Here is a 25708-nt window from a genome sequence, read left to right on the forward strand (position 1 = left end):
CATTGCAGACTTTTTCTAAGATAGTGATTTCGTGACTTTCTCATGTTTAACTATCTTAAAACACTCCTAACATCATGACATATTTCCTATCACAAATCATAATCCTTGAATTCATAATTCAATTCAAGGAGAGTTAAGAGTAAAGTTTAGAAGTTAAGAAGCAAGTCAAGAAAAGTTAATAAAGTTTTCAAAAATCTTTTACAAACGTTGTTACTTTGTTTTAAGACTTAAGTTCTAAAAAGTTTTGAAGTTCATTTCTCAAAAGAAGTATATGGAAACTAAGTATACCCGAGAAGTTTAAAATGTTTTCACATTTGAGAAAGAAAGGGAACACTGATTCCAAGAGAGATTTTAAGCTAAGATTTTAGTAATTATCTCAAACCAAAGAAAGAGTTTTGTTTTTACAAATACATGAGCTATGAATCTATTGGAAGTAGTATTGAACATCGATATGGGGATGCGAGTTCATAGCAACTCAAGTCTCGATAAACCATGTAGCCATCATGGGTAGTAAAGAATCATAAGCTAGTGCATCCACTAAGTTAAGTGTTCTATATGACGGAAAAGTATAAGACAATTGTGGCAGTATGGGCAATAAGTTGTATCACCCCTTAGGCTCATAGTGATGGTAATCTGTTAGAAAATATCCCATAGAAACTATATTACTTTATTTTATGAGTAAAGTTGAGTTTTTTATTGCATTGTCTTTAACAAACTAAGTTGCTTTTATTGTTTTATAAATATCATCATATATTGCATGTGTTTCAAGGCTATATTTTGAGTTAAGTTATTCATGAGTTGAGAAGAGTCGATGTAAGTGTTTCTTTTGGAATCCTTTTCAAGCTTATGTATCGTTTAGAATTCCAACTCACATACTCATACATTCAATGTATTGATGTCAGTTAGCCTACATCATATTATGATGCAGACATAGGTAACCAAGATTAACATCCAACGCTTTGTTGATTAGGTTCAGCACTCAAAGTCAATTGGTGAGCCTCCTTGCTTCTAAAGGTCTCTTTTTTCATTACTTTATAATTTTTATTTGTTAGGATGATCGGCGGTTCTGTTCCAATATCCCTATTTGTTTTAGAGGCTTTATAGATAGTTAGCAGTTCAATAGTCTTTACACTATCATTCCATATGTGAAGACTTGAGTTGCCATTTTGGCCAAGTTGAATGTTTGAATTTTTAAGCGTTCTTAGTATTTTATTATTCAAGCGAGTATAGTGTTATTGATCATTATAAATATATATAGAGTCTTTATCTGAGTAAGTAAGCCAGGACAATGGTTCACTTGAGGCCAGCAATTATTTTTGAGTGTCGGTCATGTCAATGGAGTGTTGGTAGCAGGTGTGAAGCGCACCATATCTACAATTACGAGGCCGCGACACTAAGAAAATATTCTCACTTCTTTCATACTCTGAAAAATAGAGTTAGGCTTTTCGAGAAAGATCACAAGAAAAATGAGAATAGGAAAAACAAGATTCGCCAAGAACGATTGACTGTAGATTTTGCCAAAGAATTGATCCTACAAGATAAGTGAGTCTTTCAAAGCATTGGGTCCGTTCACCCACGCGCCAAACATGTTTAATTCTGTGAAATTCGTTTTAAAAGTTTTTGAAAGTTGATATTCTTGTTATGTATTCTTGAATTTGAATGTCTCTCTTTAATTGGGTTGAATTGAAGAGTTTCTGAGATCTTTGCATTGAGTTATAGAGTTATCTTGAGTTAAAATCTAAAATGAATTTGAGAACAATAGTCGAGTTTAGAGAAATTTGCGCTAGCAAATGAAGAAGAAAAGAATGGTACAAGGCGTCCCTACACAGCAAAAGTTACTCAGTCCTAGCAAGCATAATGTAAGGGAAACACATTTTAGTAAGTCATATATGATGGTGAAATCTAGTGAAATGTTGAACCTATGACGTGAATAACTATAGTTGAACAAAAAACCAAAAAGAATACTGATGTTGAGATCAAAAGAAAATAGATTGGTGACCAAATATGCAGTCATGTTCTCACGCCCACGCCCAGAAAATTCCTCCCTCTTCCCCTTTTATTTTGCCTTTACAGCCGCCCCAACCTGATTTGAAGGGCACAAGTAATTTCTATGCTAGAGTCTATAATGAATTTGATTACTTCGAAATTCCATTGTTAAGATATGCACCAAATGCATGGCTACACTTTTGGAATCAACTGCCTGGTCTCACATTTGTACAATGGTTGTCTAGTTCTATGACATTTTCAATTCATAAACCCGCCTCCTGGTATGATTGGCAGTCCTTGTGATGAACCTTGACTCTGAGACATTAGCTGTGACCTTGCAGGACCTTGCATGTAGGTTTGGTTCATCCCTGTTCCAACCATTGGTTGCTGCTGCTGTTGCTGCTGCATTTGCGGAATCTGCTGCTGCTGCTGCATTTGCGGGATCTGCTGCTGCTGCTGCATTTGGTGAATCTGTTGTTGCTGCATTTGGGGAACCTGTGATTGTTGCAACGGAATCTGCTGTTGTTGCTGCAGTTGCATGAGAGGTTGCTGCTGTTGCTGTTGTTGCAGCTGTTGAAGGGGTTGCTGTTGTAGTTGCGTAAGATGCTGCTGCTGCTGTTGCTGCTGTTGCTGCAACTGTGGATGTTGTGCTTGCAGCTGCTGCTGTTGCTGCTGTTGTTGCTGTTGACTTGGTATCTGTGGCTTAAACACCACCATATCCTGAAGACACAAAAATAGCATTACACCGAAGGCTCATGCACAGTAAAACCATTCCTAAAAAAATTGTCAAATTGATCATCAATGAAATAATGCTAAGAGTACATAACATTTCTTACCCCAGGAAAAAGCATTCCAATCAAGCGGCAGGCTTTATCAGAAACAGACAGAAGCAGTGTCTGCGATGGGAGTTGTATTACCGCACACTGGACAATTTGTGGAAGACCACAAGCTTAGTTCATTGAACCAGTTAAAGAAAGAGAAAGCTGTTTCTGGAACAATTAACAAATAACAGAACAAGATTGATGTAAATCTAAGAGCTCTATTACTAAATATAGCCTGCCTCTCTCCAGATATACACAGAGAAAGTAAATAAATAAATCAAGAAGAGGAAACTGGGGAGTGAGATTGCTCAATGCATTATTGTCAACAGACGGGTTAGAAAAGAACATGCAAGCCACCCGTGTAGCTAGGTCTTCTTTAGAATAACAAAACAATTTCACCAAAAAAATTGTTGAGATGCATGTTAGTTCTGATGCAGATTTCAATTGTAAAATAAATTCAGTTCTCATAGTGGATCTTTAATAAATTTGAAGTTGCAGAGATAGATGTCTTAAGCAGTTAAATCTTTATGTTTTGCTTAAAGATGCGGAATAACCAACATATACAAATGCCATATTTTTTTTCCCCAAATAAAAAAGAGATTAAGTGGCCATAGGAATGTCATCTGAATCATCATTTCTCACAATGATGCAAAAACAAGACTGCTGTACTTGGTAAGATCTTCAGCAAGGTTATCACATGTTCACTAAAACAAATTCACCCATCAACCAAACAGGAAGGGAAAAAGTAGTTAACTTGTGTAGTCACTTGAGTTCAACTAACATTTGCAGTAGACTCGCAAATTCTGTAGACAATGCAAAACACCCACGTGAAACTCTAATCTGCAGCTACCTGATGTGTCAAAACTCAAAACAGTTCAACCAGTGTTGTGAAAAGCGCAGAAAAGCGCGCTTCAAAGCGAGGCGACCCTTGTGCGCTTTTTTATCTTGAGGCGAGGCGATCTGAAAAAAGTTCTCGCTTCAGATGAAGAAGCGAGAAGCGACCCTAAGGCAAAAGCGGAATAAAGCGCGCTTTTTATAAAAAAAAAAAGCGACAATTAGGTTTTTTTTAAAAAAATAATCTGAAAATAACCTTCTCTCTCCTCACGACTCTTCTTTCACGACTCTTTCCCTTCTTTCTCTCCTCGCGACTCTTCTTTCACAATACTTTCCCTTCTTTCTCTCCTGACAATCTCGACTGAGGCTGCCTCTCTCTTCAACCTCGACCGCAGGTATCTTTTTGTTCATCTCTTTTTTAGCTAACGTTTATTAGTTCATCTCTATGAGTTTCTTTTCTCCTGAAATATACAATCTTCGTCTGTACTTCATCTCTTCATCTCTCTGAGTTTCGACTACTCTAGTTTTTTTTTCTTCTTCTCTTCTTTTCTTCATCTCTGCTGCCTCCTCTGTTTCTAATTACTGACTGTTGCCTCCTCTGTTTTTTCTTTTCAATTCTTTTGCTTTTTTTTTTTTTAAATTTTGTGATCAGTCTAGCAGTCTTATTGAAGAATAGGAGTTTGAATCTTTGTGATTTAATTACGTTTTTGATTTTTTGCTTTATATGTTATGACTTATGAGTATTTTTGCCTATGTAATTTCTTCAATCTTATGTAATTTCTTTCAATCTAAGACTATATTACCTCTATTTAGTTATTTAATATTTTTTTTATTTTTATACTAAATGTCACTTTTTTTAAAAAAAGAGCGCGCTTTGCATCACGCTTCTCGCTTCTGCGAAACAAGCCCTCGTCGCTTTTTTCCGCTTCTCACTTCTGTGAAGCAAGCCCTCGTCGCTTTTTTCCGCTTCTCGCTTCCCAAAACACTGAGTTCAACATTGATGCACTAGAATAAGCCTCATTTTTAAATCCACATGAAAGGGAAAAAAAACTGTGTTTCATCTACTCCAGTCGATGACAGGCCTAAACATAATTCACAGACAAATGCCAACTTCCACGTGATTTAATACCACAAGGTACCTATTTCAATGTCTGAAACAGCAATTAGTGAAAACAGCTACATTTACCTCAAATAGCTATTCAGTAAATCATATTGTTACTTCATAAGACTGAAAACTGCAGCTTTCAACTTGAGAACTTGATCTCTCCTTCATTGGTCAAGAGAATGGCATGGTGTCTCCTTACATCGTTGTTAATGTATGTGATTAAATAGATGGCATCTCTCTTTACCCTCTGACAGACTATCTACTTTTGGATATTGTGTTCCAGTTGTGGACATTTGGTGTCTTGGGAAAGTAATTAAAAAAATGTGGTTCGTATATCTAGTGTACACAATAATATCGGGCTATCGCAGTGGCAACAAATTAACTTATATGGATCAAGCAACTACTGAAGGAGTTGAAAATCGGAAACACAAAAGGGATGGAATTTGTGTGCAATAATGAAGTTGCAGTTCACATTGTATTGAATCTAGTGTTTCACAAGAGGACCAAACACATACAGATTGATTCTCATTTTGTTAGAGAAAAGGTACTTACTCTCAGAAGGTTCCTGCTATAAGTGATCAGCTTCATATATACTCACCAAGTCCCTAGCCAATCCTAGAACAAGTTATATATCTAAGCAGCTTGGTACATATAATTTGCATGCACCAACTTGAGGAGTGTCAGAATCCTGGGAATATTCTATATCGTGTATAAATAGTAAGTAGCTTGATTTATTCCTATTATAATTGGATATTGATTTATATTGATTTCCTTTCCTTTTTTGGACATGTAAACTTAGCTATTTAAACCTCAATAGCTTGTGAGGAAAATGAAGTTGAGTTCCCTCTAAAACTCTTGTTTTCTCACAACATTATGATACTTTGCTGCATCATGAGAAAATTATGTTTCTATCCAAGTTTCAGTCACAAGCACCTTGACTTTTGTCTCTAAAAACATCTCTACAAGATTAAACAATCTTCTTCGAGCCATTCATAAATGTTGTTTTTTCTACATTTTCGTCTACACTGTTAGAGGGGAGATCCAACCTGTGACTATATGTCCTTCTGGTGAGAATTTATTATTCTCATCTTACAATCCACTAAAGACCTTATTACACTTTCATATCTTCCTAAAAGGTTTAAATATGATACCATGTCAAAGAGTGTGACCATCTCATTAAAAAGCTTAAATTTGTTACTTTTTTGAAATAGGTAACTTTGTATTCACACAAAAGAGCTCATCAAGGAATTGATGAGGAGGGATTTACAACCCCCAGGGCGTGCATCATTCTCAAATCCAAAAAATTTCAAAAATTCACAGTTGGCCTATAAACTCCGCTAAACTATCTACTTCCCCCACTACATCTTGCTTACACCAAAAAACAAAAGGCTAAGACACTCATCTTAATCATCTGGGAACTGCTAGTCCTCCCTTCATAGCATTTGTAGAGAAAGCAAATCTTTTATTTACGTAATTATGTTTTTAGCAATGGTCTTGGACAAGCTTCACCTCATGACTTGACTTTTCGGAATGACTTAGGTCCCACAATTTTAATGGTTTCAAAGACACCATAATCAAGAACAATAAACTAGGCGACTTGCATGTGTGCAGTTGACATTGCGGCAAGATCGATGCAGTGAACCAATAAAAGAGCTACAATGTAAATCTAGTTTTGCTCTAGCTGCAGAAAATCGGTCTTTTAATTAAAGAACACTACCATAAACGAGAATAGGGCAGTTCAAATGGATGCAACAAAGATGCAGGCAACCTATAAAAGAACTACAATGAAAAGGGGTTAGTCTCTAGCTGCTAAAACTCAATATTTAAAAGTAACAACACTTACAAGCTTCTTTTCTTGCAGCTGACTAAGGAACCCATGCTGGTTCATTGCCCGAAAAACTAGAAAATCTGCCTTCCCAACATATTGTCTGATCCAAAACAAAGATGTAATTTTCATAAAGCAGTAATTGCACTGTGGACGAATAATAAGAAAATGTTTCTAACATGAAAAAGATCCACCAAGCAAAAAATTAATTGATCTAAAATGAATTACTTGTTATTCATGTGATCTTGGGAAATAAGGCGAACAATTTGCATTGTTGGAGGCCAATTTGCAGCAAGCCTGACAAAAACACAAAGGACAAATCAATTCCAAGTGTTAATACAGTTAAAAAAACACTGCATTATGGAAGTGAAAAGAAGACTAAAGATGCATAACAGAAAAACAAAAAGATAATTTTCCAGAAATGACATCATTTGCTTCAAATACATAAGAGCATCCTGTATATCATTCCTATGTAGCTACCACAAATCGAACAAAGAATCACATTTGGTTTAAGAACTTCTACATCGACTAAACAATTATAGCTGAAAACTAAAATATGAGTTAGATTCCTTCCACAAATTTATTAGTTACCCTAGAGAATTAGATTCCTTCCACACATCAATTCAATATAATGCAATCCGGAGAAGTACAACTTTCATCAAAGGAATCACAAGCATCCAACTAATGCTGCCAGCACACCCCAAAAATTTGTCATCGCTTAATCCTATTTTTCAAACACTTCAAGATTGGCTAGATCTCACCTGCCTATCCAACGCTAGAGTACATCTGAAAAGAACTCTATTTGTCTGCTACTTACTTCCATTCTTAAGTCTACCAGGGAAGCAATTTCTCATCCAGTATGGTTGCACACAGTGATTGAGGAGATGTCCACTTTACACGCAAGTGGTATTTGGGAACTTGCCCTTCATCCTTCAGGAAATCTATTGTTGGCTATCGTTGGGTTTATGTAGTCAAAGTTGGTCCAGACGGCCAAATTGATCAGCTAAGTCCCGCCTTCTTGCCAAAGGATATCATCAGATATGTGGCTTAATTGTGGTGGTACTTTCCCTCATGTGGCTAAAATAGCATATGTCCACCTCTTTCTATCCATGATTGTTGTTCGCCATTGTCCAATTTATGAATTGAACATTAAGAATGTTTTTCTCTATGACGACATTGATGATGAAGTTTATATACAGCAACCACTATGTTTTGTTGCTGAGGGGATGTCTAGTGGTAGTGTATGTCGATCGTACTGGTCACTCTATGGTTTGAAACAATCTCCTCAAGCCTGATTTAGTAAGTGCAACATAGTTATTTAGGAATTCAGCATGACTGGTAGTGAAGCTGATAGTTGTGTTTTATCAACATTCAACTTCAAGTTTGTGTATTTATTTAGTGGTTTATGGTGACAATATAGTTATTATTGACAATGATTGTGATGGTATCACTAGTCTAAACAACATATCTTTTGGCACTTTCAGAAAAATAATTTGGGTAGAATGAAGTTACTTTCTAGGTATTGTTTTCCTTTTTTAATGATGAGAAACCCGCAACCGCTACCCTTTGGATGCGCACTGGGTAAAATCCCTCACTTCTATGCAATAGCTTACGAACCACGCAGGAGAAGTTACCTGCATTAGGCAAACCCGGTGAGACGAGCTCGACCAAGAAGGCAAACATCTTTTTTTGCTAGCAAGGGGTTTCGAAGCTGAAACCTCCAACATGGAAGTCCAAAGCCCAATCAATTGGGTCTTCCTGAAAGGGTATTTTATTCCTATTTCTTAACAAAAATATGCTTCTGAGATTCTTGAAGAGATAAGATGGGCTGTAAATCCAAAGGCACTCCTATGGAACTGAATGTTAAGCTTATGCTACGACCCATTGACACTCGAGGCTCAAATCCATAAGCAGATCATTGGATACACCAATGTTGATTGGTAGGGTCACCTTCTGATAGACATTCTATGTTTGGTAATTGTATTTTAGAAGCCAGCAATTTTTAGTGCGTTGTTAAAGCAAGAAATAGAGTGTCGTTTCTCATTCTAGTCCAGAACATAATATCAAGCAATATCTATGACAACATGTGAGCTAGTTTGGAGCAAGTGGGTGTTGAAGGATTGAATTTGAAGAAGTAGGCTAGCAATCCGATTTCATAACTAGTTGGTACGTTCGAATAATAAAAAGAAGTTCTCTTTCTAATCCTATTTAGATTCTGTCGGGTGAATACAATCAAACAGAATCCAATTCTGATGCAAAAATTCAAATTAAAAAATGAAATAGAAAAGATACAAAATCAAAAAAAAAAAAATCACTAAAGGTGGGTTGTAAACCTTATTAGATACCATTGACTCTGGTATCTAATTAGTTTTACATACTATTGGATTTGAACCAATGACTCCCACCGTATGAAAGCAGTACTCTAACCACTGAGTTAAGTAGGTCATTTATCATCCCAAAGAGAACCAAATGAAACCCATCCTGTCGATGGATTATAAATATCATATTACTTGTAACCAATACTAATATAAGGAATACCACTCAAAGAGATCAAAGATTCTTGATGTTACATCATGGAATATTTCTCTTGACAAGATTGAGAAAAAATTGTAAAGGGAAATGGGTTATAGAATAATGTCTCAGTTGTAGAAAAAAAGAATTTTATAAAAGATGAATCCCTCAAGAAACAAGTTTCTAAGACTAAATCAGGAATTCCTTGGTGTCTCTACCATTTACTGATCTTGCTAAATTTGAGAGATCAGTGCATCATGACAACAGAGTTCTTTAGGTGTAAAATAAAAGATCTTGCAATTCGAAGATGGAAAAGACAGTAGCATAGCTAAACTTACACTATAAAATACAACTACCAAATATCCGTACAACTTATGGAAGACAAATATATAGTCCCTTCACAATCCAACAAGGAATGGGAACGTTGCAACAATAACAGCAGACCCATTGAAATCCGACAAGTGGGGTCAGGGGAAGGTAGAATGTACGCAAACTGTACCACTACCTCGAGGAGCTAGAGAGGATGTTTCCGAAAAAACCCCGGGTCAAGTGCAGAAAATCCAAGTACAAAGAAGGAGACAGTGAAGAAAATATAGCGAGTAACAAGGAAACAGTGCGAGTCTACCAGAAGGAAGCAAGACAACAACAAAACAGTGCGATAACTCAAACACAAAAAACAACATAGTAGGATTGTTTATTGTAAGTGACATTGTGAAATCACTAAATCAAGCATTTATAAAAATGAAAACTTACGATTCAGAAGCTGAGGCACTCCTATACCCCTGCCACAAGAAATTGGATCACAAGATTTTGTACAGTTAGTAGAGATCCAGCAAACCATTTTACAACATGAAGAGATAAGTAGGCAATACTTCATGTCTCAACACAAAAGCTGGATTGCCTTCTTTAAGACACTATCACTTAATGATAACCATTAGAAAAAGATCAAAAAACACAAAAGAACTTGTAATCACTAGAAGTTCCAATAAGACAAGTTATAAGCATACCTCCAATCTGGTAATAAATACAGGCTGCCCCTGTCTCTGACCAGATAAGTTTCCCTGCAACATTTTCATTACAAATTATCAGGAGTACTTCATTAACATCATACAGAAATGTAGAGCTTCTTGTAGGTAGTTTCTAAAAGAAAACAAGATATGGGAAAACATGAATTCGATCGGGATGACGAAAAATTATAGCAAAATAATCAGAGTTCTTGAAAAGAACAGCAGTTCAAAAAATTGAATAAATACCAACCCAGTTTCTCATTGTAGTATATAACTTGCATATTATCACACTATTCAAGGGTATAGACATATCCTCAGTATAAACTATAAGTTCAAAATTGTGGTCTTACAACCTCAAATATGATTTTGCTGGTTCTGCGCAAAGTCTAAAACAATTGTTTCTTTCAAAAGTTAAAGTAATTGGTTATGCATCAGAATAAGTTCTATCCTCAGCCCCAAACATCAGAGCAACCATTAGCAATTCACTAATATTATGTTATGGTTCAAGCAAATCAAACTGTAAGGTGCCTTAGGAAAACTCAAAACAGTGCACTCAAAATAGTTCTCACAGAAAAAGACTTCGAAGCATTAAAGGCCTGAGCTATCTTTTACCTCACCAAGATAACTATACCAGAGTTAACAAAGCATTAGAGGAAAAAAAAAAGCGAAAGAGCCAGCTGAATTCAAAATTATTACCCCTCTCAACTATATGCATATCACTGAATTCAACAAAAGCAAAAACTACATTGCTTATCTGGTAGAACAATTGCTATATGCAAAACCACATGGTTAGTTTTAACTAACAATTTTGGTCTAGCCCTTAGCATCACAAGATGGCAGTATAGGACTTCACTTCGACTGCCACACTGTTTTAAAAGAGTTTTAACAGACTACAATTTGCATGGAAACACTGTTGTTTCAGTTCCTAAAAAATGTAATTTGGAAGCACCAGCATAAAATATACAAATTTAAATCATCCTCATACTTACCCACCAGTCCACCCACAAAATCAAACTCCATCTTACCTCTTAATATTGTTCCTTCATTATCTCTGTAGTATTTACATCTGGCACATTAGGTTCATTTTCTGAGACTGACATCTGAAATGAATCAGAAAGAAGGAACCCAGCAACTAAACACGAGGTAGCCGCTAGGTGTGAAAAGACAACTAAGATTGGAGATAGCTGATTTTCCAGAAAATCCATTTATAGTAGAGCATATATTCATTCCAAATCCACTTCAAAGATTTCTTTGCCAATTTACAGAATTATCAGGAAATTACTCAAATACCCCTCTTAATTATAACTGCATCTTAATAATCAAATAGTATAGGCGACTGGATATCAAAGTTCAAACACCCCAAAAATAACAATTGTGAATCCAACACAAAATGGAAGGATGAAACTGACTGAGAGACATTATAGCTGGTGCCCAGAGAAATGGTGCAAATATCGCAGTCATGGCAACCCACTAGGTCCTATCGGGCGCGTCTTAAATTCCCCCTTAAATCATAATCACCATATATATGCAATAAACACCTAACAGTTACTACAAAATAATTTTTGGCATTGTGACTCATAATTATTATATTGAAATGACCACATTGTTACACCACATAACAGAAATGAGATACAGAAAGTTCGTCAAGAAAATCACATGTTATAGTGGCCTCTTAATGGTGAAAAACAAAAAAAAAAATCCCATTTCCGTAAGTATCAGATATAGAAATCTCAACAGATATTGTATGGCCAAATCATTTCAGAATTACAGACTGATTGATTTAAAGCAAAATAAGAAGTTCCAGCAGAGAACATCAAGAAAATATAACCTGTGACATTCTAAAAGAACATATATGTAAAATTCATATTTTATCTGTTGTTCGGGCGATGAAAATTTAAAGGCATGAGTTAGTTTCTATAGGAAATTAGGAACAAAGTCCGCAGTCCAGTTTCAGCCTTTCTACTGATTAATCGGTCTTACCTCCCAAACTTTGACATATTTTGATTGAGCTGATGGCAATGCACCAGATGTTTGCTGTTGAGATAGAGGCATGTTCGCTGATGTGCTGTTCACACCAACTGGTTGCATGCCTGGTTGTCCTTGTTGAGACATCCCTGGAGTAGGCATCATTGTGCCAGTTCCGGAAGGCAAACCAGTTGCACCCAGCCCAGTCAGCATATTCTGGTTCATCCCTGTCCCACTTGGCATCATTTGTGTGCCTGGTATATTACCTTGGCTCATTGCAGGAACCGTTTGACCAGACATACTGGGAGCAGTTGAAGTGAATGAAGAAGGAGCTGAGTTTTGTGTATTCTGTGCACTTCCTGCTAGTGGAACAGCCCCAGTCATTGTTGTCACACCTGATTGCCCAGATGATAATACAGCTTGAGAAGCAGGGACGGAAGATGCCATTCCACTAGATATCATACTTGAAAGCATAGGGGTGCCACCCATAGATTGCAGTCCTATAGAAGTCCCCCCGCCTAGAACTTGGTGTGCCTGAGCAACACCGTTCAAGATTTTGACATTTGCTGCTGCAGCAGCAACCGGACGTAAGGACTGAGTCATACCACTGACTATGGGTTTCATCTCCTGAACATTCTCAGTATGTGATACCATCTCCTGAGAAACAGAAAGAGGAGAAGAAGCTTGCAAACTTGGAACCGGTTGAAGAGCAGGACGAACAGACGGAATATGTGAAAATCCAGGTCCAGTCATGGGGGTCACAGTGTTGGGCTCCTGAAAACAAATATTATAATATCATAGCATCTATGAAATATCTGTGTAGCGAGCAGGTGTACAAGTTGTTGAATCTTACAATTTTTACAGTTGCCGGAGGAATATTTCCAGCGGAAATTGGTGGTCGACTGATAACAGATACATTTGCTGAGAGGTAAATAAAAAGAGAATTAGTATCCCTCCAACAGTACAATTGCAGAGTAATTTATATATCCCAGCATACTATATATTAGACTACAGTAATACACTTATAAACATTTATCCAGTAACTTTTTTATCAACTAAAACTGTAATTTTAGAGAGTTCTCAACATTATGTAACATAATTAATCCTCAGATAAGATAAAAAGATGTATACATGTAAAAGATGCCAAAAGTATCATCACCATGTGGCCACATTCACCTCAACCAAATTAGGGAAGACTAGGGGAGGGATAAATTGAAATTTTTAGCAATAGACAGTAGACACTACAGCTGAATTAAGAGTTGAACAGTTCAGCAATTAGTTGTCTATCCAACTGATCGTGCTTGAACTCCAAAAACTGAAACAAATTACACATGAAAAAGATTACACAGAACGAATTGCACAGTGGAATGAAATCATTCCCCAACATATATCAGGATGAATAAAGTTCAAATATTGGTTTTACTTATTTTTCTATGGGTTAAATGTTTTGTCTATTGAACAGCTTGACCCTGCCGACTTCAAAATAAAGAGGGGGCTATTATTCTTAGTTTTCCTTTATTGCACATTTGGACTTTGTTAGTGTTTAGGTATACTTTCACAGTATTGTTAAGTGTTCCACACTGGACAAGTACAAATATCCTCATTGTAAAGTCTGTTGATAAAGGAATAGAAGTGTGAGAAACTAAAGTCACACAAGTTTTTCCCCATGTTCTTTGGTATTAGCGTGAAAAATTTACTGTGCAACATACAGCGACTTCCGCGAGAGAGAAACCGTCATCCTGCAGTTATTTCTGGTGACAGCAAAGTTGTCTTCTTCAAAACTATTTTTCATCAGTGTTGTGCACAGTGCAATACCAACACCACCACTAGTCCATCGGCGTATGATTACCTAGTCCCAGCAAACCCAACCGGCAAGAGCATTACTCGTGCAGGTGACAGACCAGACAGACCAGACAATTCCAGCGAGATCAAGCCATATGTCGGTGCCCGTGAGGTTTTTTGGCCATCCTCCAATGATGCACTTTCTTCTGTGATGTTCATCAGGTCATTCTGGCCACCAGAACACCACCTTCAAGAAAACAGCTTCAATTACTGGTGACTCCCAGACTTCCCTCTTTTATCCCTGAGGTCACCTAGCCTGTCTGAGTCCATCTCATGCGGTGTTTTTGAAAGCAAGACGCAAAAAAGCGAGACCAAAACACTAGTGGTCAATGAAGTGGCTTGAGAACCATGAGGTCTCGCGTTCAAAGATCCAGAAGAAATAAGAACACTAGGATTATTTCACCCCATTTGTCTTAGCCTTGGTGGATTGGTACCTGATGGTGGTGGAAGGTGGCAGTTATCCCATGGAATTAGTCAAGGTGCACGCAAACTAGCTCAGACACCACAGTTATTAAAAAAAAAACGAGAGAAGTGAAGCACTCACATCAAGTGAAGCTAAATGGGCTATACAGGACTTGCATGTTGATTACAACTATCTTTATATTGTCTAAATCTTTTTCATTGTATGTACTGGCAAGTTCAACAAACTTATGCAAGCGATTAGCATGATTCCGAGCGAAGCTGATAACTTTGTATTTTATCGATACTAGGCCTTAAATTTATGTTCGAACCAAAGCTAATCACTTTGTTCATGTGGATGAAATGATTATCACTTGCATTGATCAAGAGGGCATTAACAGCTTGGAACAACATCTCTTTCAGAACTTCCATACCCAGGTAAATTCTGGTATTTTCCATGTTTTGGGTAGATTAGTCCCAGATCAAGTATTGTCATTTCACAACAGCAGTGTTCTGGAAAGTGAGAAGCGAGATAAAGCCACAAGAAGAACGAGAATAGAAAAATACACCTAATCTCGTTTTTCATAACCGACGCTTCAGGCTCGCCTCGCTTCTTCTACTGAAGTGAGTGCTTTTTTCATCTCACCTAGCTTTAGTGACCTAAGTTGATTATGTCTGAGATTGCCATAAGACCTCCCTCTTGGAAACTGGCTAATCAAACGGGGGCAACCCATTTTACTTTTTTAAAAAGTTTCTGCTTACTTGCCTTGTTATATTATGGTAGTACAATGTTTTGCATGAAAATAGAGTAGATGAATAATCATTTGCTGTAAAATTATTTATTTGAATATATCATATTTCCTATCAGAATACGATTAACCAACATGTAAATTAATTGATTACGATAAATTGAATCAGATTTTGCTCTTTTTTCTGATGACAATTGGGACTTATGAACTTACATGGATCAAACAATTACTAAAAGATGGAGTTTGGGAAGCTACTCAAATGGATATTGTTTGCGAGAATCATGCTGCACTCTGTATCGCCTCAAATCTCGTTTTCCATAAGATGACCAAGCACTAAGAGATTGGTTGTCACATTCAAAAGATGCTTTTAGCAGATATGGTCACAAAATTTGTAAAGTCTAATTATTAGCTCAAATTCATACTTACCAGCCTTTCCCAGGCCCTCGAGTCTCGAGTTAGTTATATATGTACAATCTCGGTATGCCTGACCAGTTTAAAAAGGTATAAATATCCTCACTGACGTCACACATTCCTATACACACTTCCTCTCATGTTCTGTATTTTTTTAATGAAGTAAGAATTAGTATTAAAGCACTGTGTATGTGCTGATTACAAAAGAGATATTGTTAGCTCTATTCAAAAGTCCTATGCTAGGGATGGGAAGATGACAAAATCCAAAAGAGACTCAGGGAGATAACAGGGTATAGACTTCCAACTACTTAAAGCAACTAAACATTGAACCTTTAGGAAGCGCAAGGAGTTGCTAAATCATCAAAACACCTTCGGTTTCTTTTACTCGTGTTCTATTTCTCACTAACTTTATCTTTTGGTGTGTATTCCTATATTTCTATTCACAAAAGTACACTGCCAAAACAGAAGTGCAAAGAAAGAGCACACAAATGAATAAAGTATTATCAGGCTGAGCAAACGCTCCTACAGAGTCAGTATATGATAAAGGTGGAAAATAAGTTTCTAAAAAAAATGAACAAACCAGCTGAATTAGAAATTGATTGTGTGCCAGAAACTGGAAGAACAGAAGACACATCCATCTTGACAGGGCTGTGATTTGACGCCAAATTGGTCAGTCCAGAGCGACTGAAAGCAGCACGAGCCTCGATGAAGTTTTCGGATATCAGAACAAGAAAGTTTGGATTCTTAGCCGTATCAATGGGCGGGTCAGCTGCTCGTGGATTGTGTTTTCCCTGTATCCAACAAAATTCATACTTAGTTCCATTTTTACAAAAAAAATCTAAAAGATAAAAGAACATCAGGATAACAGTGTGAGCAGAGTGAGAGACATTATAAGTTCCTCTTGCTTTCATGGAAGACAGACCTACTGCCAAGAATCATGAAATGATAGAATGAAGATAAGTATCATGGAGGATTCCAAGACAATGTTAAATGATAAATACTTTATCCACAATGCCTTATAAGGTTGATCATATCTAAGCACTTATGAAGGCTAAATGATTCTGCACCACTATAGGATGTTGCATACTCTCAAACTCGGACTCCTAAAATGAAAAAAAGAAAAGTTAATGGAGGATGTCACTGTGGAGCTCATGGATATTCTTACTACTGATAAACAAGCATAGAGTTTGAAACAAATGGAACTATAAAGTCCACTTTCATCACCTTCCTCTACTTAAAACTAAGTGATAATGTCATGTGGTTCCATCATAAATTCATATTTTTTAACTAGTGAGATAGTCTCCATGACGTAAGTATTGAAGGAGTGAGAAGTGCTCCAAAGATTACTCCATTAATGACACTCCAAGAATATATAATATGTCGTACACAAATCATTTAGAATCATGTTGTAAATATATGGCACCTGGGCCTAATTCAACCTCAAAAGTTAGTCATGAGGGGAGGATTGCCCAAATCCATATAAGCAGATTACTAGTCCATTCCCTAACCGATGTGGGACTCCAACCCACTCTAACTCTCCCCATTCACGCCAAGACCGTAATGGAGCATGGACTCAAAGCCCAAACGGGGATTGACCTGGCTCCAATACCATGTGAAAAATAAAGGAGAAAAATATAATTGAATTGTGTATCTACATTATTACATTGAGCCCTATTTATAGACACTACATTGCAATCCTTAACCAAGTAGGATTGTATATGTTATTCTCATTCCTGTTCTAATTCTAACACATGTAACTTGCCCCAATCCTAAGCATAGAATCATGATAAATGAGTCACAAAGTCAGTAACTTTCTGGTTCAAGAGAGTGTAATAATATTGTTTCTGTCGAGGTCAGACAAAGCATGCAAGAAGTCAATCTAGGAGAAATTGAAGACAGTAAATATTGTAGGTATCAGGAACAAAGAGTCATGTTTCAACACAATACAAACAGTCTTTGATAATAACCAAAAAGGAAAGAAATCAATGAAGTTGGCCACAGTTACCGCATCATATATTGCTCTTAGTTTTGGAAGCTTTTTTGGGCATATAACTGACAGGGAAATAGAACACTGCAACGGAAAGAGAAACTTGTTAGCAAAGAATGAAGCAGTATACGTGAGGGGAACGCCAGGGTTTTAAAAAGTAAAAGGCCTTAGATCAGTACCTGAGGGAATGTCTTTGCAACTGTCTCAGCATCAGCTAGTCGACTATCTGTTTGTGCTTCAATATTTTCGTTCTGCTCCAGTTTCTGCATCTGTGGTCGATAAACTGGTGTAGGCAACGGATAAGGGTTGCTTCCAGAAATAAGTATGCAATGTTTTTTCCCTTCCATTTTTTGTTGAGTTTGGTTACCATTTGGTACAGAAAACATCTGAAGGAAGCATCAGTCTAGTTACATATATATGTTAATAAATTGAAAGGCTCCTCTTCTCCATGGAGTTAGATGAAGAGTTTAAATACATAAAGTTATTCCTTAGAAGAATCGAAAACAAAAAGTCAGCACTGATAGAGAAAGCACGTGAATTTGATAAGATCATAGAGGAAAGAGAATGGAGAAGGAAGAACATTGAAGAGGCTAGTATGACAAGGGAGCTAGAGGAAATAGCAAGATATGCAGGAATCTCATGGACAGAAGTCTAGGTAAATCTAATTGAAACATGGTGATAGCAATCTCAAGTTCGTTTAAAAGATGGTCAATGCACATAGAAGATACCACCTATTGAGAGACTCAAAGTAGAATGAACAACGAAGAAGAGCCCAAGGAGATAAATCAGAGAAACCTGGCAAGGGGTGGTGAAAACAGGTTAATGTTGGAAGAGACAATGTCTATTGATGGAGATTGTTTGATACTAATTAGAAGTGTTTAAACCTCAATCTTCCATATGTTATTTTTGTATTCCTTATGCCAATCAAAGTGGTAAAAAGTTGATAAAAAAATTGATCAGACTTCTTGTGGAAAGGAATAAGAAAAAGAGAGAATAAGTGATTTCTGTGTGTGTGTGAGTGTGTTATGATTTACACTGGAATTTCAATCGGGGGTGTATATTGCTAGTGGAGACTAGGGAAGGAAGGAGTGTAGGGGGGAAAGGAAGACAATGAGGAAAGTCAAGTGTGAGTTAAGAAATTTTGAAGGAAGAAATTCTTGGCCAGAACAAATGGTGTCGAAGTCGATAACGAATTGGGTAAAGAGAACTCAAAATGGTGAAAAACAAAATAAGATGAAACATATGAAAAGATGATAATATCCCTGGACTAGTGAACCAATTTTGAAGCAAAATTTAAACCGGCTCATTAGTAAGTTTGGGTTGAACAGTGAGGACCATCTGGATCAAAGGTCCATGACATTTTCTCCAAGCTATGAATAATCTAGACCAATGGACTTTGTAATGCAGCGACAATGCCTGAAAAAGACATGGCACGGCAATGTTTGATGGAGCTCTGAGAGCTCACTTGAATGAAGGAAATTAAGGGGAAAGGGACAGGGGAGTAACGTGAGGCCCAAGAGAGAGTCAAAACCCAATGGACTCGCTTCCTCTAGAAGCGAGGAAGGCAGACAACTTTAGGAAGGCAACTAGAGAGGGTGGCGACCGTGGCGTACAGTATTATTTCAAAAAGGGCTTTCAGTGTAACTTAGTGAGCTATCTACAGAATTGGTGGTTATCAACCAAAATGTTATCTGTCTAACACATATCACATGTGATTCATAAAGGTCATTTTGATTATTGATATTATCACATGACAACAATAGAGATGCAAAGTTCATTTTTTAAACAACTTAAAATCAATGAAACACACCACTAATGCTTCAGCAAGTCCTTCTGCAACTGCAGCGTCATTGAAACCACCTCCTGAAAAAGGTATAGCTGAAAGCCACTGCAAAAAGGTATCCATGTCTTTTGTCCAGCCACTCCGCTGAACCAGGCAAGCTGCATAAAAGATAGTAGTATAGAAGAAGAACAGGAAATAAAATTGTCAAGCAAAAAGAAAAAGAGAAATATGTGTCTTGAAAAAAAAAAAGATAAGTGAGAGAACTTGAAAAACGGGAATTCTTTTTTGACACAAGATCAAAATTGAATAACCCCCTTCAAAGATTATGTTGCTGTGGGCCTGTGGCCACAATTTCTTTTTTCATTTTTCATTTTTCCTTATTTGGGGAAGAGAATAGGGAGGGTAATATCACTGAAATTACAACAGATCATAAAATCCACTAGAATATCACTGAAATAAATCAATTTGAAAGTTAAGAAATTGAAGTTGACTGTAAGACGTTATCAAGAGGATCTATCAATCCTATGCGCATTTAGACTCATGAAAGTCAGATACAAAAATAATTCATAAATCATGGATCAAAAGTGTCACAACTAAGTTATTTAAACTCTATGCTGAATAGATAGATTTGGCATGTAAGAATCACATAATTAGATAGTTTCCACTTCATGGAGATGGTACACACACTTCACCTAGAAAACAGCCCAGAAATCATGGAATGATGCAGATTTCATCTGGACATACCATAATACCACTACTGAAATTTTTGTTTCCACTGTTTGAGAGAGATTTCAGACTGGGATAGAAAATGGTTTTAAGCGCATGACTCAACAAGCTCTCATGCTTGAAATTGCAATTAAATCAGCTAACAGAACCAGAAATTAAGAACAAGAAAAATACAAACCACTATAAGGACCATGTGTATTAAACATGACCATGGAGACCTCCACATCGGCTGCAGATGATTTCTGGAATTTCAAAATGGAAGGTAAAATTAGCCTAGCTAGTAGAAGAACGTACAATCAATTGCTTCAACTTAGATAGCATGGAATACTGTTTTCTTTTTCAACGGCAATTTGGAATGTAATGGGACATGCTTATTTGAGTTATAAATTACGTTGTTCATGATGAATATTGAGATATTAAATTTACTCATACAACATTTCCACCACATAAATAATATAGAAGAATAACCAGTTTACAAAATCAGCCATTTAGAATATGCGAACCTGTGAAGTTGAGTCCACTCCAAAAAAGCACCTGCACAAATTACCAAAAGGCTATTACTCAGAAAACTTTATCTTGAATACTACTTGTAGGGTTTAATATGACTAACTTACAGAACAGGAGACCGATATATTAACAACAGCTTCGCTATAATTAGGTAACATATATACAATATATCAACCAACTATTAGGGGAACAGAAAGCACTTTAATTTTCTTTGTTTGGTGGCTGCAGGAGTGATGCTATCGACTAGGGCTTTAAAGTTCCATTTGGAGGTATCAGAGGGATCTAAACCAAAAACTCTTCCACGAAAAAAAATTGAAAATAAGGATATCAAAGAAAAATGATATGGATGGCCAGTTAAAAGCGTCCAATCATCATATAAAGTTATAAGACAATCTAATTTCATTGAAAGGATGGAACAACCATGAACAAGCTCCATAACAACATACTGGCAAATGAAAAAATTTATGCATGTGTTGATTCAAATACTAAACAAACATCAGAATTTAGAAGAACCACTCGGCGGAGGTTTCTGCATCAGCCATTCAAGCCAAACAAACTCCCCAACTGTTTCAGCTAAACGATCAGAAAGCCAAACAAAAATAAATAGCCATGGTAAAGCAAGATAAAAGGAAGAGCTGAGTAGGTGAAGGAGGATGAATTCTCAGTCATTTGCTCAACAAAACATGTGTTTTTGCTTGCATATGTGCGGCTCAGCATATTTGAGAAGAACACCGAACTGATATCAATTCAAAATTGGATGATCTCACCTTTCAGAAATACCAGTAAAAGAAAGAACTAAGAAGCATCTCAAATGAAGAAACCTAACTGAAAATCGATAGAAATCTATAATTAAGTAGACCAGCGATAGAAGGTCAGAAAGCAGGTCTAGTTATCCCTCTCAGTGGTCAACAAGAATTGTTAGCAAAAGAAACCTGCAAATGTACCTTTCCTTGACTACAATAATTTTTTCCCTTGAACATATTCTTCTCGTTAGCAACCTGAGCTTGCCCCTAGAGGGGAAACATATACATGACCTTGAGTGGCATATAATCAACCTTGTCATGGACAGGGTTATATATAGTAAATAACCAAAATGAGTTGCATCCACACCATATGGATGGAGGATTTTCCCTGGTAGTCTTGGATAGACTCTACTCCCATTTAAACATGGCAGTATATTAAAAACATCTTAATAAATCCTTCATTCGAATTGTGCCCAAATTTTCAAATATAGATATTGATTTAAGATTTCTCAATAGTTAATCTTAAGTTTTAAATTTAAAATCTGCATTTAATACTTCTCCAGAGTTTATATATCTTACGAAGCAGGGAATGTAGTGAGCCAGCAAGTCAACTAACAGTCTAAGAAATTGAGGGTCTCAATAAGTTTATTGGATTGAGAAAAATATGCCACAAAGATAACTGTAATGCATGCATAATAGTTGGCAAAGCAATAATATCTTAAACAGCATAATTCAATTAACATGGCTTCTTTTAGTTTCCTTCAACCAAAGAACGGAAGTAATATAATTGGAAGTCGTTTATCCAGTTTTACTCTAAAAAGCCTATTTCTAAACAACTATTATTGCTGAAATGCCTCTTCTGAAAGAGAATTAACCTTGTTTACTTATCCTTTCAAAAAAATAGTTCCATCCATGCAGAAGATTAAAATACACTGTTGATTCCAAGCTCCGCAGACTTAATCAACACGCGACTAAAAAGTTAAGAGAAAAAGGTGAACAACATTTTCCTATTAAATGATCATATTTCCCTTATTCATGCTTATCTGTATACCTAAGGGCTTGGTCTATTTAATTTTTGCTAGAATAAGAGGGGAATTTGTCGGTCTAAATAATTAACATCGGATTTGTGTTGCCTAAAGGTTTCACTTTGACTATCTTCTCCAACACTTTGACTTTGAGGGGGTAAAATGCATATATTTTGTTTTCTTGATGTCACATTTTGGTTGTTTAACATCCTCATTGTCTATTGCTGCAGTATTACCTCACTTTTAAAGAAAGCAGATGAGCAAGGCTATGGTGCCACTATAAATTCAATTAAACACAATAAATATAAATCAGCTAAGTAGTCAAAGTGGAGAGATAGAATAGAGTAACCAAATTTCTGAAAAACAAAGACCACAGCTGTTGAAACTTGAAAAGAAGAATCACTGATTGAGAGCCTTAAGAAATTAAAAATGAGAGAGATACGAGATGATGAAGGTTGCCAGAGAATTCATGGAGAAATAGTAATTGTGTGAACAAGAAATTGTAAGTAGGATTTACGTTACTAAGGCTGTTGCCTCGACTCTTAAAAATGTCACGAGGTGGATGTCGGATACTTCAAAAGTAGTAAATTTTTGGAGGATCCGACAAGGTTGCGGCAACATTTTTGGAGATTACGAGCAACTTAGGTTTAGGGTTTGAGAGAACCATGTAAACAAAAGATCTTATAGAAGGGAAGGGTGGGTAAAGTGCAAAGGTTGGAAATACCAATCATTGCAAACAACTACGAGTTCTTTAACCGCCTCCCTTCAGGAATTAGACTTTTTGTAAGCCATTCATTCTAATTTTCATTTTTCAAAGTTAAACTTCGGTATCAAGGCTTCAAAAGTTTCCCATATTAGTTCAGAGAAACTCAAATGCTATGTGCACATGATTATCACATAGAGAAATGGTATTCTCCTGAGCACAGCATTTTCTCAATGATTTACTAGCATCGGAATGCAGCATTTTCCGTAAAAGATATTTACAAAATTGAATAAATAAACAACTCAATGTATTCATAGTAGACGAGTTTGAATCTATGGTCTGCTGAGGTCAGGAGTTGGATTTCAATAGCTTCTGACCATAATTTTGATTAACTTCGGGTAAAGGTTGAGGTTTTAATCCCCATCCTAAACTAGGGAAAGATAATCGGCCGACATACAACAATTCATCCAAATAACGAAAATCAATGACTGAATTCAGGATGAAATACTAAAACAAAAATGGGAACAAGTAGAAAAAACAAAAACTGAAAATTTAAGTGTATGAAAATGAGTACCTGATAATTTTATCAAGGTAATCGGAAACGATGATTTTCCAGTAAGGGCCCAACACAGCGGTGCCTTCAACGGCGACGATCAGTTTGTCCACCATCGCTGCTTTAACCAACTGCTTGATTTTTCCTTTCCACGTCCAACCTTGTCTTGTTTATTCTTTTCTTATAAAATATTACTCTTTTAACAATAATAATTTTGTGCAGCAGCCAAAGACACAAAATGTTGACTTGTAAATACTATCCCTAGGGTTTGTTTGTTTTTTAATTTATTTCCCTAATATTTAACATTTATATATATATATATGGAAATAAATAAATTCTCAATAAGAATTAACACACCAAAAATAATTATGGTAAATATTGTATTATGGTAAGTTACTGTACTAAAAGCAACTTCCATTGCAAATCGTTGTGTGATCGTTTCTTCCAAAGTTATACAATTACTTCTAAATACGTATATTCGTAATTGGAAGTTGGGAGTTTACATTAAAAAAAAATAAGAATAAAAGAGGACTCTATGTGGTTTTTGTTCACAAATGAAGTTGTTTAAGTAGATGAAGAATTTCGGAAAATGTCAAGTCTCATATGATGACCTGCGGACTGGCAAGATGGTTTGTAGAATGGTTTGCGATTCAAAGAGAGGAACCGTAGGAGTGTCCTAGAAAAAATTTGAGGAACTTTGGGTTCTATGAGAGGGCCCTACGGATCGTAGGAAGGACTTTGTAAAAGTTGACCCAAATCTCAGTCTTCATTACTCGATCTATAGTTGATTAGTACGAACAATAGAAGTTTCTATAATCTGTAGGTGGCACCCATAGAGTCGATCCCACACTATTTAGTAGGGATATTCCAGTGTTTTCCCACCCTTTCTAAGCTTAAACCCCAACATTTTTACCTCTAATTAAGGGCTAAACATTGTTGATCAACTCTTTTACGTTCATTAGCACTCCCAAGACTTAGAGTAATCATCCATGATGAGAAAGGTAGGGTTTTCAAGCATCTTCTTCAAGTTCTTTGCGTTTCTTAAAAAAAAAATGGTCTTCCAAGTATATAAGGTTATTCATACTGATAGACTGAGTTCGTCCTCATGCCCTACATCTAAATTCAGTCAATAAGAGTCTAATCTAGGGTAATACCCTTAGTTTTGAGAATTCTTGATATGAATTATGTTATCAATTTCAAGTTCTAAATTCTTAATTTTGAGTTGCAATATATTATGCATCGAGATCTTCGAGTTGTTTTCCATGTTTATATTTCCACTTGAACTCTATGATGAGTGGTAGATTTTCACTCATTTGAGGTCTTTTTAGTTCAACAATTAGTGTCCTCGTTGCCTGTTTATGTCCTATCTTGATGATATTTTGAGGTTTTTAAGGTATGAAGGATAAAGGACAAGGCAATGATGAATACATGGAAATAGGGCCAAAAACATTGTAAGGAGTACAAATTTCCAACTGGTAGTCGGCTAATAAAAATGGTGGATCGCCTGATTGGTCTGACCTCACCCAAGTTGACTGTGTGCACAATTTTAAATATTCAAGGCAGGTTGGCAGACTAAACATGAAAAGGCAATTCGCCGAAGTTGAATGGGCGAAATAGAAGTCAATCACAAAAGGTGACATAATTTTGAGCAAAAATAAAAGTTGAAAGAGTATACAAGGGGGAATCGGTGATCCATTGAATGTGAAAAGTTGACTTGATCAAGTTCACCAATTGAGTTTCAAAGATATGAAGCTTGAAATAAAAGAAGAGTGAGCTAAAGAGCAAAACACAATCTGCCAAATGAGTTAAGTGAGCCCTACTAGCATCACCAAATGAGTCACATATGTAATCTTGGGGAAACTATAAATAACCGAAAGGAGAGAGAAAATAAAGGAAGTTTTGGGAGAGGCCCGTGGAATGTTGAGATAAACTTTTTGCTAATTTCATATTTAATTTTGATATTGAGAAGAAAGATTTTTTTTTCTTAGTTTTTGTGTTTTCCAAACACTCTTGTAATTAACAATTGAGGGTTGAAATTGAAGTGGTTGTTAAATATTATTGCTTAATTTCAACACATTAATGGCTAGTAACATCATAAGTATAATTTCTTTGTTCTTTATGATGTGTGACTAAAATTCCAACTCTAGGGGTGTGATTATAGGGTTGGGTGTTGATTTAATGTAGTGGGTCTTGTTCTATGTTGTGTTTTATTATTGTTCATCTATG

General features: G+C 36.3%; 1 protein-coding gene across 1 annotated transcript; it reads right to left on the bottom strand.

The window, feature by feature from the left end:
• Window positions 1-1860: 1860 nt before the first annotated feature.
• Window positions 1861-23756, bottom strand: LOC101258928 (mediator of RNA polymerase II transcription subunit 25). The gene is made up of 15 exons (XM_004252639.5): window positions 23504-23756; window positions 20455-20485; window positions 20130-20193; window positions 19253-19383; window positions 17622-17828; window positions 17461-17526; window positions 16036-16246; window positions 12908-12975; window positions 12070-12828; window positions 10090-10143; window positions 9836-9864; window positions 6800-6868; window positions 6590-6674; window positions 2823-2909; window positions 1861-2706 (listed from the first exon to the last, which is right to left on the bottom strand). Exons 1-15 carry the CDS (start codon window positions 23596-23598, stop codon window positions 2245-2247), a joined length of 2418 nt encoding a protein of 805 aa, XP_004252687.2. The 5' UTR covers window positions 23599-23756; the 3' UTR covers window positions 1861-2244.
• Window positions 23757-25708: the final 1952 nt, after the last annotated feature.

Source organism: Solanum lycopersicum, chromosome 12 (assembly GCF_036512215.1).
Source record: "Solanum lycopersicum chromosome 12, SLM_r2.1".
Taxonomy (NCBI): Eukaryota; Viridiplantae; Streptophyta; class Magnoliopsida; order Solanales; family Solanaceae; genus Solanum; species Solanum lycopersicum.

What these genes read in the sequence shown, in the direction of transcription:
- LOC101258928 (XM_004252639.5), bottom strand. Translation starts at nt 23,598, where the DNA reads ATGGTGGACAAACTGATCGTCGCCGTTGAAGGCACCGCTGTGTTGGGC. An exon ending in AATATGTCAAAGTTTGGGAG is followed by an intron (nt 10,144 to 12,069) that starts GTAAGACCGATT and finishes AAAATGTTGCAG; the next exon opens with GGAAACTTATCTGGTCAGAG. An exon ending in TTGGAATGCTTTTTCCTGGG is followed by an intron (nt 2,707 to 2,822) that starts GTAAGAAATGTT and finishes TTGTGTCTTCAG; the next exon opens with GATATGGTGGTGTTTAAGCC.